This window comes from Mesocricetus auratus, unplaced genomic scaffold (assembly GCF_017639785.1).
Source record: "Mesocricetus auratus isolate SY011 unplaced genomic scaffold, BCM_Maur_2.0 Super-Scaffold_100013, whole genome shotgun sequence".
NCBI classification, from domain to species: domain Eukaryota; kingdom Metazoa; phylum Chordata; class Mammalia; order Rodentia; family Cricetidae; genus Mesocricetus; species Mesocricetus auratus.
Window position 1 is genome coordinate 45,043,549 of NW_024429196.1, and position 20,022 is coordinate 45,063,570.

General features: G+C 38.8%; 2 protein-coding genes and 1 pseudogene across 2 annotated transcripts; all 3 read right to left on the bottom strand.

The window, feature by feature from the left end:
• Positions 1-3,248: 3,248 nt before the first annotated feature.
• On the bottom strand, positions 3,249-8,023 carry LOC101824318 (annotated as a pseudogene).
• Positions 8,024-8,973: 950 nt separating this feature from the next.
• Positions 8,974-9,915, bottom strand: LOC121143549 (olfactory receptor 11). The gene has a single exon (XM_040755667.1). The coding sequence runs from the start codon at positions 9,913-9,915 to the stop codon at positions 8,974-8,976; it is 942 nt and encodes a 313-aa protein (XP_040611601.1).
• An 8,685-nt stretch (positions 9,916-18,600) lies between these two features.
• Positions 18,601-19,554, bottom strand: LOC101841950 (putative olfactory receptor 2W6). Its single transcript, XM_005086681.1, has one exon. It carries the CDS (start codon positions 19,552-19,554, stop codon positions 18,601-18,603), a length of 954 nt encoding a protein of 317 aa, XP_005086738.1.
• Positions 19,555-20,022: the final 468 nt, after the last annotated feature.

Consider the following 20,022-nt stretch of genomic DNA (forward strand, 5'->3'; position numbering starts at 1 on the left):
CAGACCTGGTGCTACTGAAGGGGTAAAGAGAACTCACTAAATAATGTTTACTGTCCTACCAGAAGTAAACAGAACAATCTTAAAAACATATATCCAGTACCCCATCAATCATGCTTATGGAAATAAAATTTGCAAAATGGGTTACATGTATGTAATGATGGGATAAAGCAAGCATTTTATTGAAACAATGCTCGTAATGACAACATATGGATGGATTGAGACTCTCTCTCAATAGGGAATGGACCAAGTTGTAATTACTAGGAGTCAGAAGTACTCAAGTGTGTTATTGTTGAGTGAGAAAATAGTGATAGAAGAAAAAAATAACACTATATTAATTATGGAATTGTGACCCAATTGATCTAAACATACGTTATTCTCCTTTTTAAACAAAAATTTCTGTTTTGTTCAGTTATTGAGAAGAATTCATCCAGACAGAAAGAGAATATTAGCAAGCAATGTTTGTTAGCATGAAAATCTGATACTTGCATGGTCAGGGGTGGAGTATAGGATAGAAGGTGGACCCAGTGTCTCAAGAGGTGTTTTATTTTTTAGTTTTGTTTTTTGTTTTTGATTTTATCTTTTGTGTATTATCTACTCAAATAATTCACTCCTCTCCTCTTTAATTGGTGGCTTTAACATATGCTATTGTAAATTTTTACTATATCTTATTTATTGTCCATATATGTAGGTACATGTGTTGTCCTGAACTTCCTAATGCATGCATATGTGTGGATGCCATAGGATAACTAGTGAGAGCTAGTTCTCTCCTTCTAACATGTAACTTCTGGGGATTGAGCTAAGGTCATCTGTTTTGGTCGCAGGCACCTTAGCCTGCTGAGCCTTGATGATAGACTGAATTGGCTATTTTAGAGCTTATGTACTCCAATGTTGTTTCCATCCAGAGTAGTTTGAAACAGAAGCTCTGCTTTCTTTCTATCATGACTGTCAACAATGTTTGTATGGATCGTAATGTCTCATAACTTGGTCTTATAATATTTGTCTCTAGTAACCTGTTACCACACAGATAATCCCTTCTACTTTGCTCTAATGTCTCCCCAGTACTTTAAAGTATTCATGTATCCATATTCTTGTCCTGCTGCTCTAATATATCCAAAGGTTTGTAATAAAATTTCACATCCTTATTCCTGTTTTGTGGTGAGAAGAAAAACCATCAAAAAGAACTCACATAAACTCCCATGTTTTATCAGCCTTTCCTCTTACACTGTGCACTCTTACCACTACTTAAAGCCAATCATTCTAATTTATTGGATCTTTTAGTGCTATGAACTTTCCTCTTAGCACTGCTTTCAAAGTGTCCCATAAATGTGTTGTGTCTTCATTCTCATTGAATTCTAGGAAGTCTTTAATTTCTTTTTTTATTTCTTCCTTGACCCAGAAATGGTGCAAATGCACATTATTCAATTTCCATGAGTTTGTAGATTTTCTGAAATTTTTGATATTGTTGAATTATAACTTTAAAGCATGGTAGTGTGATAAGATACATGGAGTTATTCCAACTTTTTTGTACCTGTTGAGGTTTGCTATGTTTCCAAGTATGTAGTCTATTTTTGAAAAGGTTCCATGTGGTGCTGAGAAGAAGGTATATTCTTTTGTGTTTGGATGGAATCTTCTATAGATGTCTGTTAAATCCAATTGGGTCATAACTTCTATTAGTTCCTTTGTTTCTTTGTTATGTTTCTGTCTGGTGGTCCTGTCTAGTGGTGAGCATGGGGTGTTGAAGTCTCCCAGTGTAAGTGTGTGAGGTTTTATGTGTGATTTGAGTTTTAGTAGTTTCTTTTACGAATGTGGATGCCTTTGTATTTGGGGCATAGATATTCAGAATTGAGATTTCATTTTGGTGAATTTCTCCTGTGATGAGTATGAAATGAACTCCTTTATCTCTTTTGATTGATTTTAGTTTATCGTCTAATTTGTTAGATATTAGCATTGTTACTCCAGCTTGTTTCTTGGGTCCTTTTTATTGGAAAATCTTTTCCCAACCCTTAACTCTTAGGTAACATATGTCTTTGAAGCTGAGGTGTGTTTCTTGTGTGCAGCAGAAGGATAGATTCTGTCTTTGAATCCATTCTGTTAACCTGTGTCTTTTTATGGGCGAGTTAAGACCATTAATATTGAGGGATATTAATGACCATTGATGGTTCATTATTGTTTGTTTTGTATTTGGTGGGGGGGATGTGTGTGGATTTCCACCCCTTATTTCTTTTGGCTGTTGATAAAGTGGGATTATCTATTGCCTATGTTTTTCTGGTTGTAGTTAACTTCCTTGGGTTGGAGTTTTCCTTCTAGAACTTTCTGTAGGGCTGGATTAATGGATATGTATTGTTTAAATCTGGTTTTGTCATGGAATATATTGTTCTCTCCATCTATAGTGATTGAAAGCTTTGCTGGGCATAGTAGTCTAGGCTGTAATCCGTGATCTCTTAGTGTTGCTAGAATATATCTATCTAGGACCTTCTGGCTTTCAGAGTTTCCATGGAGAAATAAGGTGTAAGTCTGATGGATTTTACTTTATATGTTATTTGACTTTTTTCCTTAGCTGCTCTTGATATTCCTTTATGATGTATGTTTGGGATTTTTATTATTATGTGGCAAGGAGACTTTTTTGTGGTCCACTATATTGGTGTTCTGTAAGCTTCTTGTATTTTCATTGGCATGTCTTTTCTAGGTTGGGAAAATTTTCTTCTATGATCTTGTTTAATATGTTTTCTGCCCCTTTGAGGTGGGTTTCTTCACCTTCTTCTATACCTGTTATTCTTAGCCCATGGGCGGAGAAAGGCACTAGGATGCTGGCAGTCTCTGGGAAGGCTGGACCTGTCTGGATGGGATCCTCAGTGAGCTGTCCCCAGGCTTTAGGTGGTTTCATGCAGGGCACTGGAAAGTGGGCTGGAAACAGGTTCAGGCTTACCTAGTTTCCTGTCTTTTCATATATTTTAAGCATCTAATAACAACAGTCACTGTAGATCTTTTTAAAGTGGTGATGACATGCCCAGTTGGTAGTTTGAAAATATATATTATTGTTTTATTCAAGTTAGAATCCCTTGGTTATATCCTTGAGGAACTTGAGAGTACACAGTGTTTTTCAACACAGGAGGGGTATAATATTCCTTCAAGCTATCTTTTTCATTAAGTGTCCCTTCTATTTGTAATCTTTGACCATCATTCCTCAGTCTAATATTAAATAAAGAAACTGGGTAAAAAAGACAAAACCTAAACTTGATCATTTCTTGCTATACATCCATGCTCCCCTTCCCTACCACTTACTTTTTGGCTTCTTTGACATCTTTGTTTCTCAGAGTATAGATCAGGGGGCTAGCACTAGGTGTGACAATAGTGTAGAAGAGAGTGAGGAACTTCGCCTGGTCCTGGGAATAAGTGTTTGCAGGCTGTAGGTACATGTATATAATGGTGCTATAGAAGAGGGAGACAACAATTAAGTGGGAGCTGCATGTGTTGAAGGCTTTCTTTCACTCAGCAGCTGACTTGATCCTAAGTACTACTCGGGCAATGAAACCATAGAAGATAAGGATGAGGATAAGCTATGCCAAGATGATAAAAATCACCAATGCAAAAGCCACGACTTCCAGGGCCATGGTGTTCACACAGGCCAATCAGCGCTGGCATCTCGCAGAGAAAGTGGTCCACTTTTCTGTGCCCACAGTGGGGCAACATCAATGTCTGGGGTGCCATGATGAGAGAATTGCTAAAGTTGGTCAACCATGCCATGGAAGCCAGCTGCCCACAGAGTTGAGGCTGCATGATGGTGATGTACTCTAGGGGCTTGCAAACAGCAGCATAGCGGTCATATGCCATGACAGCCAGGAGCACACACTCTAACCCTCCCAAGGCTAAGAAAAAGTACAACTGGATGGCAAAATCCACATAGCTGATGATCTTGTCTGGACCCCTAAGGTTATAGAGCATCTGTGGGATGGAGTCCATGTTGAAACACCTGTCCAGCAATGAGAGGTTTTCCAGAAAGAAATACATGAATGTGTGCTCCTTACTAGATCAGGGACATGATCTTCCTTTTGAGGGCCTCCTCTTTACTACATTTTCCTGGACTCCTAGTCCCATCTGTCTTGCTTCCCCATTGGCCAACAGTGCTTCATTTATCAGCCAATAAGACAAACACATACACAGAAGGACTTCTTCCATCATATTCTTTTCCCCAACCTCCGCAGCATGAGTTGTCACTTGTGTTATTGGTCTTAGCCATCCTGACAGGTGTAGGATGAAATTTCAAAGTAGTTGGAATTGCATTTCCCTGAAACTGATAAGCTTCTGAAAGGCAAAGGACAGCATCATTCAGACAAAGAGGCAGCCTGCAGAATGGGAAATGCTTTTTACATTTCCTAGTCCAGTCTAATAGAGGGCTCGTTGTAGTAGAAATCTAGAACAATTATTGTATCTAGGGTGAGCATTAGAATGATATAATTGTTTTCTGGAAGAAATCATTGTGGGAAAGCATGATTGTTTTCTGGGATTTATAGAGTTACTTTTTTGAAGGAGCATTACAGCCTTTGCATGACTTTAGTCTAAAGGCTGTCCTGCCACAGCTGGAGCATCTTACATTGTTGGGTACTGCAAACAGTACACAATAAGGACTAAAATTTGGGGGGGGGTGATGTTTTCCTTCAGAAAACATAGAGATTAGACCAGGGGCTTTAGTATGAGAAACTTGTTTTACCCAAAAACCAATCTTTGTGTAACAATCAATAAATATGCATCTGCACAGCTGTTTGAGGTTCAGTTCTTCAAACTATTCCTCCCAGCTGCCACAGAGCCTGAATTAAATCTTGGAGTGACCCTTTTTGATTGTCCTGTGCAACAAAGAACACTGAGAGCTCATGTACAAAATATATAAGGAACTCAAGAAACTAGATATCAAGACACCAAACAATTCTATGTAAAAATGGGGTACAGATCTAAACAGATAGCTCTCTATTGAGGAAACTGAAATGATTGAGAAACAGAGATGCTCAAAGAATAGGTTCTTGATTTTGGTAATAATTGTCAGTTTTCTTTCATACATTGCCAGTTTGGTGATGTATCTAAGAATTCATAACAGAAAGTAGGACCATAGAGATTTTAAATTTTTCTTGTTGAATTCTTATTGTTTATATATATGTATATATATAAACAATGCATATATTATTATTATTCTAAGTTTTATTGATTTTTGTGGATTTCACATCATGTATCCTGAGCCCGTTTGTCTTTCTGTCTCCTCAAATGTGCCCTTTGCCCTTGCAACCTCCCTACCAAAACAAAACAAAATTTAAAAGAAAATACCAAAAGGAAACCAAACAACAACAAAATGGAGAATATTCTCATCATGGAAGCTATGTTGTGGTCCTGTGAGTTTCACAGTTTTCTCTTTAGTCATTCGTCTTTGCTTTCAAGTGTTCATTGCTGAGTTATTGATCTGGTTTGAGGCCTCTGGCTTCTGCTACACTATTGATAATGGGCTCACACTGGGGTGGTTCTTGGGTATCCTATTGTTGCCCTGTGTTCTGGAGATCCTACAGTTTTGGATCTGTAGATTCCTCCTCTTCACATGCTCCAACATTTTGTGGGTGAGCTGGAGGTTAGGGTGGGCCAACTCATAACTCTGGTTCAGGGCCTGGGTGGTAACTGGGTTGGCCAGCCCATCAGGTTTCCTTCATTGTCACTACCCAGGCAAGCTCTCCAGCACTGCCTTGGCCAGCCCACCCAATGCAGCAGCCTGCAGCAAGGAATGAGGCAGTTCTCTTGCTCTCAGGCCCTTGAGTGTGGCTCACCAACTGTTTTCACATTTTAACTTATGTCTCTAATAAATTTTGAGCATACATAATATGGCTACCTTCATATTTTTACATGTAATTGGCCAATTACTTTGGTACTGATAATGGAAAAGAATAACCATCCCTTTGTCAATAATCTGTTGACTGTACATGTATGAATATATGCCTGATTCTTTATTCTGCTCTGTTGATATGTAGTTTATTATTTTGACAATACCAAGCAGAGTTGATTTCTGTAATGTTATAGTAAGTCTTTAAATTGAGTAGGATGAGCCCCCTACGTTTTTGTTTTTTATATTGTTAAAAAACTAGATATTTTGATATTTCTGTTTATTATTTAGCTTTGCACAGATTATATCTGCCAGATATTTTACTGAGATTTGATCTGAACTGCAGTAAAACTACAAATAAAGTTGGGAAACCATGTCTTAGCAATATTTAGTCTTCTGATCCATGAATATAAAATTCCTCAAAGACACAAACCATCAAGAGGAACTACTTTATATTCTTAGACCTTGCCACCCAATTCCAGACCGCAAATCTTCTTCAAGCATTCATGGGACATTTACAAGAGTTTCATTCAGAATAGTCTGTTACACTCAAATATCATAAACTGGGTAGTTTATGAATAACAGAAGTGTATCTCTCATAGTCCTAGAGGTTCAGAAATCCAAGTTCAAGATGAGGGTTACTTCTGTATCTGATTCACAGATGATTTCTGATGGGTGATGTCCTCCTGTATATATGTTTCTCTTATTAGTAGATGAATAAAACACTGTTGGCTAATAAGGCAGGAAGATTGGCAGGACTATGAGACAAGGAGAATTCTGGGAAAGGTAGGCAGAAGGAGCCTGCCCCAACAGAGGTCATGTAGGTCAACAAAGGAGTAACAGGTCTTGACATTCTCTGGTAAGTCCAGGCCACGTAGAAATACATAGATAAGTAGTTATGGGTTAATAACTAAGACAGAGCTACTCAATAATAAGTCCTAGCCATCACCCAACAATTTATAATTAATATAGTGTCTCCGTGTGTTCATTTGGGGCAGAGAAGGGCAGTGGAACCTGGTGGGACAAGAAAAACAAGCAATAGGTCTCTTCTTTAGTAAATTGTCAGGGTTTTGGAAGGTGTAAGAAAGAATGACTGTGTATTCAGTTTTTCTTGGGGATAGTGAAAGTGTCTCCAAATTAGACTACTGTGGTATTGATTCAATTCTGTGAACACATTATAAACCATTGAAATTGACATAATAAATGAACAAACTTTATTGTGTAATGATTATATTTTAATAAAGGTATTTTAAAAATAAAGTAAAAACTCACTATATTAAGAAATATATTTGTTAAATATGTTTGCCAAAGGATCAATTAACTTAAGAAAAAATGACCCAAATTAACAGAATCAGATATAAAAAGGAAAACATTAAAAGACACACCAAAGAAATTCACAGTAGTATAAAGTTATACCTTAAAAGCCCATACTGCATTAAGTAAGATGATTTAAAAGAAATGGATAAATTTATAAATTTATTCAAATCACTAAAATTAAAAGAAGATGAGATCAATTTAAACAGACTCATTAAAATAAGAAGATTTAAACAGTAATAAAAAGCTTGACTAAAAAGAGTTCAAATGCTGATGGATTCACAGCAGAACTCTAGAGGACTTTCCAAGGTTTACAACCAGCACTTCTTGAATTCCAAAAATAGAAAGAGACAGAGCACTTCCAACTCCCTTCTAAAAATCCATTATTGCTCTAAGATCAAGACAAGGTATGACCCCACAACAAAACTACAGGCTAATTGTAGGCAGGTTTTTTCAATGGGACCATGATCAGCTCTATTTCACAACCACTTCCAAAATAACCACATTTAAATTAACCCATATTTCTTATCTATTCTCTACTACATGGCTGGATACCATTTCTTAGTAGGATAAGTTTATCTCTTCTCCAAGTCTCTTCCTGATTCTGCAATTCACCTTCTCTTTTTGTCTGTAAGTGCTGCCTAATATCTACCTGTCCAGCTACTTTCTTTATTAACCCAATCACAGAGACATATATTCACAAAGTGTAAAGGAATATTCCACAGCTAATATCCCCCATGAGCATAGATGCAAAATACTTAATTAAATACTTAACCTCAATACAGGCATGCATTAAAAAGCTCACTTACCATGATTGTCTAAGGTTTTATTGCTGTAAAGAGACACCATGACCATGGCAGCTCCCGTAAAGTAAAACACTTCACTGGGCTAGTTTATGGTTCAGGGGTTTAGTCCATTATCATCACAGTGGGTGCCATGCAGGCAGACAATGTGCAGGAAAAGAAGCTGAGAGTTTTATATCTTGATCCTTAGTCAACATGAAGTGAACTCTCACACTGGGCAAGGCTTTAGCATATGTGACACACTTCCTTCAACAGGGCCACACCTACTCCAAAGACCACACCTCTAATAGTGCCACTCCCTTTGAGGCAAGATTTCAAAATAAGAGTCTATTGGGACTATACCTATTCAAACCACTACAATAAGCAAGCTGACTTTATTCTGTAGATTCAGGGATATTTCAAAATATGTAAATAAACAAATATAATAGGTCATACCAATGGACTTGAAGACAAAATTCAAAGCATCATTGCATTATATATAGAAAAGGCTTAGGCAAATTCAACATACAATCATAATAAAAGTTTCAGAGAGAATAGAAGTGGAGAAAACATGAGAAACACAATCCAAGCTACATGTGACAATCCCATAGTCAACCTATTCCTAAAGGAAGAAAAGCATTAAGAGTTCCAATTAAAATAAGGAGGGAGACAGGAATGCCTGCCATCATCATTCCTTTTCCATATAGGGCTTGAAGGAGATACACAAGCTGACAAGGGAGCTTTCCCCTGATGAACAGTGAGACAAAGATATTCCATCATGTCTTCTGTGCAGTACAAGGGTTACGATGTGATGTAAATGAGATGATTTAAAGAATTAGCCTGAGGGTTAGGAATAGGTTCAGTGTTTACAAAAACAATCTAAACGGCTTTATCACACTAGGAAATGTGGGGCCTAGCGTTGGTGGGAGTCTCAGGAGAAAAATGTGCCACAGTCCAGTCAGGTAACTCCACTTGTCCATCAGCACAACAGGAAGAGGAGAGCAGCCTGGGTGTCCATGCTACTTAATTATTGGTTAGGAAGACTCTCTTGATCAACCTTTTAAAGGCTTCCTTTACATCTTTGTTCCTAAGTGTATAGATTAAGGGGTTCATCATGGGGGAAATGATTCCATAGAAGAGGGAAGCCATCTTTCTCCTGTTCTGGGAATGTGGTGAAGGTGGTAACAAATACATGGAGATAGCTGTACCATAAAACAGCGATACTACTATCAGATGGGAGCCACGGGTCCCAAATGCTTTTTGTCGACCCTCAGCAGATTGGATTTTCAAGATTGCTTGGGCAATAAAAGCATAAGATACAAGGATGAGTGTCACAGGTACCAAGTGGAAGATCACACTAACAAAGAAAAGTTCTGCCTCATTTGCAGTTGTATCAACACAGGACAACTTGAGCATTGCAGGCACTTCACAGAGAAAATGGTCTATGACATAGTGTCCACAGCGTGGCAGTTGGAAAGTTAGGATGGACAGCCACACTGAATTTCCAAAGCCAATGATCCAGGATACAGCTGCCAACTGGAGGCAGAGCCGCTGGTGCATGGTGACTGAGTAATGGAGAGGTCGACAGATGGCTATAAACCTGTCAAAGGACATGACTGGCAGCAGAACACACTCAGTAGCCCCCAAGGCCAGGAACATGTAAAGCTGGACCACACAGCCACCATAGCTGATAACTTTCCTAATGCTGAGTAAATTTACCAGCATTTGTGGAACTGTGCATGTGATGTAACAAAGATCTATGACTGATAGGTTAGTCAAAAAGAAATACATGGGAGTGTGGAGTTTAGGGTCCAAACGGGACACCAGAATGATGTTGAAATTTCCAAAGATGGTCACTATATAAGAAGTCAAGAAGACCACAAAGAGTGGAAGCTCCAGCCATGGTTGATCTGAGAAACCTAAGAGAACAAACTCTTCTATGATGCTCTCGTTTGCCCAGCTCATGATCAAAGTTTTAACTTATGACTTCCTGAAACATAAAAATTCAGGAAGTCAATTCACATATATTAACATATATATATTAACATGTACTTATTAGCTTTTACAATTCTTTATAACCACATGCCTATTATCTGGCTTAGTTACATATTCTTACTTTAATACCAGTTCAAAGATATTTACATACCTGGTTTTGCATGTACATGCAAACATATACAGTTGAAATTGCAGTTGAACTGATTACCTAGGTATTTCCAAAGTTTCTGTGTTCACACTAACACATCTAAATTGAGAGCTAATTTTTAAAAAGTAAAATATTCCCCAATTCTTTGCCATTGGGTTCATTTTTGTTTTTAGACTTCCTCCATAGCTATTAGTAGGAAGGTTGAGGCCTAATACCCACCACATTCTTCACTGTGAATGTCAAAAACTGCTGGAGAACTCGTTATATTGTGTTCCTTTACAGTCTGATCCCGCAGCTAATTAATCCTAAATAAGCACACAAAGACTTATATTCATTTATAAGCATTTGGTGGAGCTAGGGCTTCTTATTGGCTACCTAGATCTTAATTATTAACCCATTTCTATTAATCTATGTATTGCTATGAGGCTGTGGTTTACCAGTAATCTAGCATGTCTCTCCTCCAGCAGCATGACTTCTCTCTCTGGTAGCCCCTATGTGCCTTCTTCTCCTCATCCTTCCCCCTTCTGGGACTTCTGTCTACGCTTTCTGTCTGACTACTGGCCAATAAGTGTTTTATTAATCAACTAATAAGAGAAATATACATACAGAAGGACATTCCTCATCATCTCCTCTTTCTGTCTAAATAAAAGGAAGGGTTTTTAACTTTAATATAGTAAAATTATATATAACAAAACAGTTATCAATTATGAACTGTAGTTAATAATATTTAGCCCATTGTCATTTGGGAAAATTTAAAGAAAATATTCTATCTTCTGTCGTATCTTTGTGAGTCTAAAGTTTAATATGTAACTTATATTATATCATAACTAAGGAAAACCATAACAATAATGATCTGTCTTCAACTCCATCAAAGACCTCAGAAGGATAATATATAAACTCCATAATTGACAGAGACATCTCTCTGCCTAGACAGTTATTGTGTAATTTTGGGGCATCCACCTTCAGCCCATAGGCCAAGAGTGTCTGGCTGAAAATAGGAAAGCAACGAACAGACAAGTGGAAGAAGAGGAGAAGGAAGGAAAATATTGGCACTGGTAGGGATTCTGAAGCAGAACACAGGGATGAGTAAGGAGAGTGGACACAACTTTGATATTTCCCATGTTGCTCCAGTGGTTTAAAATGCCACCAAGATCATAGAACTAAGGTGACACTATTCCACAGTCCTTCCAAGGACTGCAAGTTCATTCTGCTATCCTGTTCTATCATCACTAAAAGTCACCTATACTTAAAAGTGTTCTTATTTAGATGAAAAGCTGTAGATCCTCCATAAGTATAATATCAAGGGGAGATGTAGTCTCATATATTACTCAGAAAGTGTCTCCTTGCATGGACATAAGTGTTTGGTCAGCAGCCATTGCAGACAAGTCCTCACTATGTCATTTATTTGCTAGAACTCATTCCCAACCAGACTCTGCATGAATCTGATTGATAAGAAGATAATACCTCCTCACATATACTAAGATCTGTGATTACAAAAGCAAATAGAGTCCTTTTGTCATTCTGACATGACTGTCTGGTGACATTTGACAGCACAGGATTATCTCCCCATGATCCACAGTAATTAGAGCCCTATGCAGAGACATTAATGGGAAATCCATAAAAATAATGTGCTGAAGGCAATGCAGAGGGGAGATTGCAGAGCATCCAAGTGTTTATTGAAGTTTTCTCACTTCAGGATCAAGTTGTGCCATTCTGCAGACACTGAGCCATCTTGACTAAATTCTCTATAACAAGGAGACTAAATAAATACTGAAGGAATCTTTTGTACCGAGAAAGTTTAAGTATCTTGAATTGTTAGTATTATCAGTGTTTGAAAATGGAAAGACTTGTTAACAACTGAACCAAACCCAGAACCCAGTGTCTCTGAAATTCCAGCAAAGAAGTCACCTGATAGTATCTACCTGATACTTCCTGCAGTGGAGTTCACTGTCTGAACTGAGAGGTAAAGGGGCACACAATCTATTTCTCCTGAGTGGAACTCTTTTGGCAGCATCTGCAGAGAAAGCCTTTTTCAACACCAATAGGTGGAAAACTTTTAAATACTAGACTGAGCTTCTCATTTCCAGCTGGACTGGAAGAATAAATGATGAGAGCAATTTTTCATCCAACATCATAATTTTGCTTTAAATACTACCAAAGCTGGCTGCTTTTACTCCAATTTCAAAGACCAGGTTGTGGGCAAATCTAAATGTGAAGGTTCACAGACAGCACTTCATAAGCTATAGGTAACAAAAGGTTAGGATATAAGGCTACTGTGCTACTGAGTTTGACTTCCGGGAGAGCAAACAAGTGTTCCCAGATCCTCACTTAAGAAAAGTAATTGGAATGAAGAAATGAAGACTGAGTCAAAAATTTTTAAATGCTGTATTGTTGATCAATTTGTAAGTAAATGGTCCAGCCCCCAAATTCCAGTTTGTCTTTTTCCAATATTCTCTATACAACGTTTGAGAAAGCGTTCTACATACCCCACTTGGAGCCTCCTTAGGGACATTATGTTTAGTCTGTGAGCTAGCTCCAGGAAGTCTGAATTCCAAATGGACTCATTAGAAGTCTGCAGATCAAAAAAGAAGAAGAAGAAGAAGAGGAAGAAGAAGAAGAAGAAGAAGAAGAAGAAGAAGAAGAAGAAGAAGAAGAAGTATGTAGATCCTTTAAGCTCTTTAACACCAGCCTGATGAAAAGAACTGTGCTCCAGTCCCTTCATTCCACTCTTTTTTAACAAGTTATGAGATCTTCATTCATGAGTAACTCGTAACATAAGGGAATAAGAAAGTATTGTGGGTAACTGGAGCTCATCTTTTCTGGTGTTGTTTTGCAGAGTGCGCATGCACTGCTCTTTTCAGAGTCCTCCCATGAGGACTGCAGAGTAATGGCTAGAGAGAGATTCCTCAGTGTTGGTCTGTGCTCTGGTTTGCTCAAAAAGATGGCAACCCTTATTATAACCAACGATGATACCCAGTGGGCTTCTCTCACCGTCTCTTCATCTTTCACTCACATTTGTTTTGTAGTGCTCTTTCCCTGGGGAATTTCTCCTTAACTATGTCCAAGACAATAGGGCATGACAATAGGGACTGAAGTACTTTATGCAATGTGATTCAGTTTTGTGCCATCAATGAAGGAATTGCTTCATTTCGTTAAAGGTGCCAACAGAATTCTGTGAAGCCACAGAGAACTGTGGATTCCCTACGAAATTGGATCTGAGATCAATGTTTATACTGTGGACATGCGTGAATGAGTTTCCTGTGAACATGTTTTTATTATCTCATTTTATACAAAGCTACATAACCAAACAATTCCTTTCCTTCTTAGGTTTTGCTTAGTTAAACCATCTTTCTGTTCATGGAAATTTCTTACATTTTTTACAAGTTTAATAATTTGGTTTGTAGTTTTCAACAATCTTCTCTAATCCAGATTTATTTTAACATGTTCCAAAATATAGTCTCATGTCAGTTTTTCAAATAGGTACACTATATTCATAGCAGCATTATTTGTAATAGCCAGAACCTGGAAGCAACCTAGATGCCGCTCAACTGAAGAGTGGATAGAAAAAAGGTGGAACATTTACACAATGGGGTACTACTCTTCGGGGGAAAACAACCAATGGAATCTTGTAATTTGCAGGCAAATGGATTGCACTAGAAGAAATAATCCTGAGTGAGGTAACCCAGTCACACAAAGACAAACATGATAAATACTCACTCATGTATGGATTTTAGACATGAAGCAGGGGAGTGCCAGCCTACAATCCCACCACCAGAAAGTCTGGGAAACAGGGAGGACCCTAAGAGAGATATGCATGGTACCCCAAAGAAGGGGAATGGTACAGGATCTCCTGAATGACTGGGAGCATGGGGTGGGGAGAGGGAGCTGGAAAAAAGTGAGGGGGAGAAGAGAAGGGGAGATGAGGACATGGGGGAGGAGGAAGGTTGAGACGGGGGAGAATAGAGAAGAGCAGGATGAGAGATACCATATTAGAGGGAGCCATTATAGATTTGTGAGAGATCTGGCACTGATGAGATTTCCAGAGATCTACAAGGATGACATCAATTGGCAATCTAAGAAACAGTGGAGAGGCTGCCTTCAATGCCCTTCCCCGATAATGAGATTGACGACTACCTTGTTTGCCCATCCTAGAGCCTTCATCCAGTGGCTGATGGAATCAGAGGCAGACACCCACAGCTAAACACTGAACTGAGCTCTTGGAAACCAGTTGCAGAGAAGGAGGAGTGATGAGCAAAGGGGTCATGACTGCGTGGGTGAAACCCAGAGAAATTGCTGACCTGAACAAGGGGGAGCTCATGGACCCCAGACTGATGGCTGATCAGGACTGATCCAGACTGCCCTGAACATGGGTGTCAGTGAGTAGGTCTCAGCAATCTTTGGGGCCTCAGGTACTAGATCAGTATTTATCCCTGGCATACAAATGGACTTTGGGAGCCCATTCCACATGGAGGGATGCTCTCTCAGCCTGCACACATGGGGAAGGGCCTAGGCCCTGCCCTGGATGATATGACAGACCTTGGAGATCTCCCATGAATGGCCTTACTCTCCCTGGAGAATAGAGTGAGGATTGGGTAGGGGGTTGAGGGGGTTGGTCGGAGCCAGGGAGGAGGGGAGGGAGAGGGAGCTGGGATTGACATGTGAAGTAAGCTTGTTTCTAATTTAAAGAAAAAAAAAGAAAAGCAAAAGGTATGTCTTACAACTCCAGAAATTATAAATAATATAGTAGTGAAGGGCTAAAAATATTAATATAGAATTCAGATTGCAAATCTACCTAGGTAGGTTTTAATTTTATAAATGTTCAAGGAAATATAATAAAGATAAGTCATGTACTACATAATGAAAAGCAGTCAGCAGACCTAATATTATTGGTTCTACTGAAGGAGAAAAGAGTACTCACAAAATAGTGTTTACTGACCAGAAGTAAATAGAACAATCTTATAAAACACATATCCAGTACCCCAAAAATGCTGCTCATGGAAATATAACTTGTAAAATGAGTTACTTGTGTGTAAAGATGGGGTAAAGCTAGAATTTTATTGAAGCAATATTTGTAATGACAAAATGTGGGTGGATGGAGAATCCCTCTCAATATGAACAAAGTTATAAATACTAGAAGTCAGAATACTCAAGTGTGATGTTGAGTGAGAAAATAGTGATAGAAAAAAACACAATGTTAATTATGAAATAGTGACCCAATTGATCTAAGCATATGTTATACTCCTTTTTAAACAATTTTTTTAGTTTTGTTCAGTCACTGAAAAGAATTCATCCAGACACAAAGAGAACATCAACAAGCAACGTTTGTTAGAGTAAAAATTTGTTTGTATGGGCAGGGGTGGAACATACAGGATAGAAGAATAGTCCAGGGTCTCTCAAAAGATGTTTTATTCTTTTGTTTTGTTTTTGTTTTTAACCTTTTGTGTATCATCTATTCAAATAATCCACTCCTCTCCTTTTTAATTGGTGGATTTAACATATGATATTGTAAATTTTTACTATATTTTATTTATTGTCTATACATGTGGGTGTGTGTACATGTGTTGTCCTAATGCATGCAGATGTGTGGATGCCAGAAGACAACTAGTGAGAGCTAGATCTCTCCTTGTAACAAGTAAATTCTGAGGATTGAGATGAGGTCATCAAGTTTGGTGGCAGGCATCTTTGCCTGATAAGCCATTTTGGTAGACTGAATTGCCTATTTTTTAGCTTATGTCCTACCATGTTGTGCCCATCCACAGTAGTTTGAAATAGAAGCTCTTTGTTTTCTTTCTATCATGATTGTCCACTGTGTGCATATGGTTCATAATGTCCCATTACTTGGTCTCACAATACCTGGCTCTAGTGACCTTTACCACACAGATAGTCCTTTCTGCTTTTGCTCAGATGTATCCCTAATACTTTCAAGTATCAATGTATCAATATTCTCATTCTGCTGCTCTAATATATCCAATGGCTTATAATAATTTCACTTCCTTATTCCTGTTTCATGGTGAGAAGAAAAGCCATCAGAAAAGAACTCACCCAAACTCACATGTTTTATCAGCCCAAGGGAGCCTTCCCTTTTACACTGTTCAGTCTTGCCACTGCTTGAAGTCAGTCATTCTAATTTCTTGGAACTTTTTCCCGTTCACCTACTTAAATCCCCACTGGTGTAAATTTCTTACCTTTCTATGTCATTATTTTGTGGTTAGATCTTTCCTTTTATCTTATAAGCATGATATAATTTCTCCCTTCTTAAAAATTCTCTCCTTTGTCTTACAACCCTTTTCTCCTTTACTCCCTTCCTCTATTCTTGACAGTTTTCCTCCAACAGAAAATTCTGCTTAATTGCCTGGCTCTCAGATGTTCCCCATCTGTCTTCTACATTCTCCTCTGAGAGTTCAAGCACTCGCTCACTTGTGCTAGTTTTCTGGGTCTTGTAGGATTAAACATGAGGTTTGTTTTCAGGCTTACCACACTTGACCAATGAGCCTCATTTTAAAGCATTGCCCATATTCTCCTCCTGGAAACACCTTCCTTTACAGGATGGCCCCTGGGCTTGATCCCCTCCTACATCCCATCCCTCTTTTTGGCTCCTTCTAATCATCCTGATCTGAAGATGATGTACATTACTACCTCTGCTGAGAACACTCTCCTTGGGGATCTGATCCATTGCCTCCTCATCTCTATCATACAGAACTTTGCTGGAATGTACTTTCTGATGTCTTCCTCAGCAGAATCCTGATGCTTGTTATAACCAAATGTCCAGCTATTGAAAATATCAATTGGGCCGGGCGTTGGTGGCGCACGCCTTTAATCCCAGCACTCGGGAGGCAGAGGCAGGTGGATCTCTGTGAGTTCGAGGCCAGCCTGGTCTACAGAGCGAGTTCCAGGACAGCCTCCAAAGCCATAGAGAAACCCTGTCTCGAAAAACCAAAAAAAAAAAAAAAAAAGAAAATATCAATTGGTAAGGATGAGTCATGATTAATTAAAGAAAAAGCTCAAAGAGCTTAAGGTACCATGTTTCCACTATACCTTATTTTGAGTGATATTTTATAATGCTCATAAGAGGATAGGGTATTTTTAATTTATCCTACCTAATTCCAAAGTAGTATACTTTGTAAGTTATTCTATAAACTGCTGGACTGTAAGAATATTAGTAAGACATAGTAATGTTTTTCCAAGTGTTTTCATATTGTTAGTCCCTTTAATCTAGTAGAGTGATATTAACTATTTTAGAGAAGAATGTGGCAAAACAATATATATGTCATGGGAAATGAATTCACCTGGCATTCCATTAAGGGGCTTACAAACCAATGTTTCAATAGAAATATCTACTCTGTCTTTTAATTTCTTCATTGCCACTTAGTAACATCTTATTACCAATTTTTTAAAAAGTAAATGTAAGAAGGGATTAATTTGGCTTATCATTTATTTTGGCTTATACTCCACCATGGAGGGGAAAGCATGGTAACAATATCATGTTACAGAAGAGTATGGCTGGGTCTCCTCACCTCTTCATGTGTCCATAAAACAGGTAGCAGGAAGTAGGGTAGGGCTGTAAAACCTCAAGCCCAGATCTCAGTTATCTACTTCCTACAGTGAAGCTCCACCTCCCCCAAGGCTCCACAGCTTTACAACACAGTGCCACAAGATGGGGACCTAGTGTCCAAACACTGGAGCATCTGACAGATATTTAATTAGGTACAATGTGAAATATTCAAATTCATTACTATGATAGCAGGGGAGGCATTGCTGTCAATATTATTAACAGGAAGGGATAAACATTCAGAGAATAACAGTCACAAATATTATAACAACCTCACATTTCATCTCATTTTTTCTTCTTGTATTCAAAACACTTTCATAACATATATGAAGGGTCATGAAATGTAACTAAATTGTCATCGACAGGTAGATTAACTACTAACAAAGAAGTTTCTCCTCTTAATCTTGCTTTACATATTTTCTTTTTTAGTCTCTATTGCTTGAAATTCAAAAATGAATCATTAATGTCTATTATGTATGTGTGTGATGTAAACTATACAGGCTCTGTGAGTCAATTATGGTGTTGGAGATATTAAAGCCAGATAATTGAAGTAAATGTCTTGTCCCTTGAGTAGGTATTTGGCACTAGAAAAGCACATTGGAATTTTCTAGAAAATTACAAGTGTTTCTTCTGTATTGTTTCTAAGTTCTTTCTTTTCATATTTGTTAAGGACCTATTAGCCACTGTCACTATAGATTTTTTTAAAGTGGTGATTACATGCCAAGTTGGTACTTTGCAAAGATAGATTATTGTTTTATTCAAGTTAGAATCCCTTGGTTATATACTTGAGGAACTTGAGAGTACACTATTTTCAAAATAGGAGGGGTATCAGACTCACTCAAGCTATCCTTCTCATTAAGCACCCCTTCCATCTGTAATCCTAGACCATCATTCCTCAGTCTAATAGTATATAAAGAAGATGGGTAAAAAGACAAAAACTAAACTTGATTATCCCTTGCTATACATCCATGCTCCCCTTCCCTAGCACTTTCTTTATGGCCTCTTTGACATCTTTGTTTCTCAGAGTATAGATCAGGGGGTTAACACTAGGTGTAACAATGGTGTAGAAGAGAGTGAGGAACTTGCCTTGGTCCTGGGAGTAAGTGTTTGCAGGCTGGAGATACATGTATATGATGGTGCCATAGAAGAGAGAGACAACAATTAAGTGGGAGCTGCATGTGTTGAAGGCTTTCTTTCGCCCAGCAGCTGACTTGATCCTAAGTACTGCTCGGGCAATGTAACCATAGGAGATAAGGATGAGGATAAGCGGTGCCAAGATGATAAAAATCGCCAAGGCAAAAGCCAGTGCCTCCAGGGCCATAGTGTTCACACAGGCCATGCCAATCAGCGCTGGCATCTCGCAGAGAAAGTGGTCCACCCTTCTGTGCCCACAGCGGGGCAACATCAATGTCTGGGGTGCCATGATAAGAGAATTGCTAAAGCCGCTCAACCATGCCACAGAAGCCAGCTGCCCACAGAGTCGAGGGTGCATGATGACTGTGTAGTGTAGGGGCTTGCAGACAGCAGCATAGCGGTCATATGCCATGACAGCCAGGAGCACACACTCTACCCCTCCCAAGGCTAAGACAAAGTACAGCTGGATGGCACAACCCACATAGCTGATGGACTTGTCTGGACCCCCGAGGTTATAGAGCATCTGTGGGATGGAGCCCGTGGTGAAACACATGTCCAGAAAGGAGAGGTTGGCCAGAAAGAAATACATGGGTGTGTGCAGCCGAGAATCTAAGGCTGAAAGCAAGATGATGGTCATGTTGCCAAGAAGAGTGAGCAGATAAAAAGAGAGAACTACCACGAAGAGGATCAGCTCTAGGCGAGGACGGTCAGAGAAGCCTACTAGGATGAAACCTTCAAAAGAGCTTCTGTTGTCCTTTTCCATCACTTGCGACCACATATTACCTAGGAGGAGAAAGACAAGGGTCAGTGAGAATCATAGATGTGCTGTCTCAAAAGAGAGTGACCGGTAAACTGGTACAGCGGGGACCTATCTAGAAATGCTGGGTGCTTGACTTAAAGTTTCGATAGGAACTTACACAAATGATCAATTGGTCTGAAAAGTATCAAATTTGATTTTTTAAAGCTCCAGATGGTATTATCTGTCAACATTTTGAATCACTATCTTTCATTACCTTCAAAAAGCTGATTGATGCCAGGCATGGTAGTACATATCGGTAACCATGCACCTCACAGGCAGACAGGAGTGGATTAGGTGTTCATGGCCAGTGATTTGGAGACTATGTAAAAAACCTGTCTCTCTGGTCGTTGGTGGCGTACGCCTTTAATCCCAGCACTCGAGAGGCAGAGGCAGGCAGATCTCTGTGAGTTCAAGGCCAACCTGGTCTACAGAGCAAGTTCCAGGACA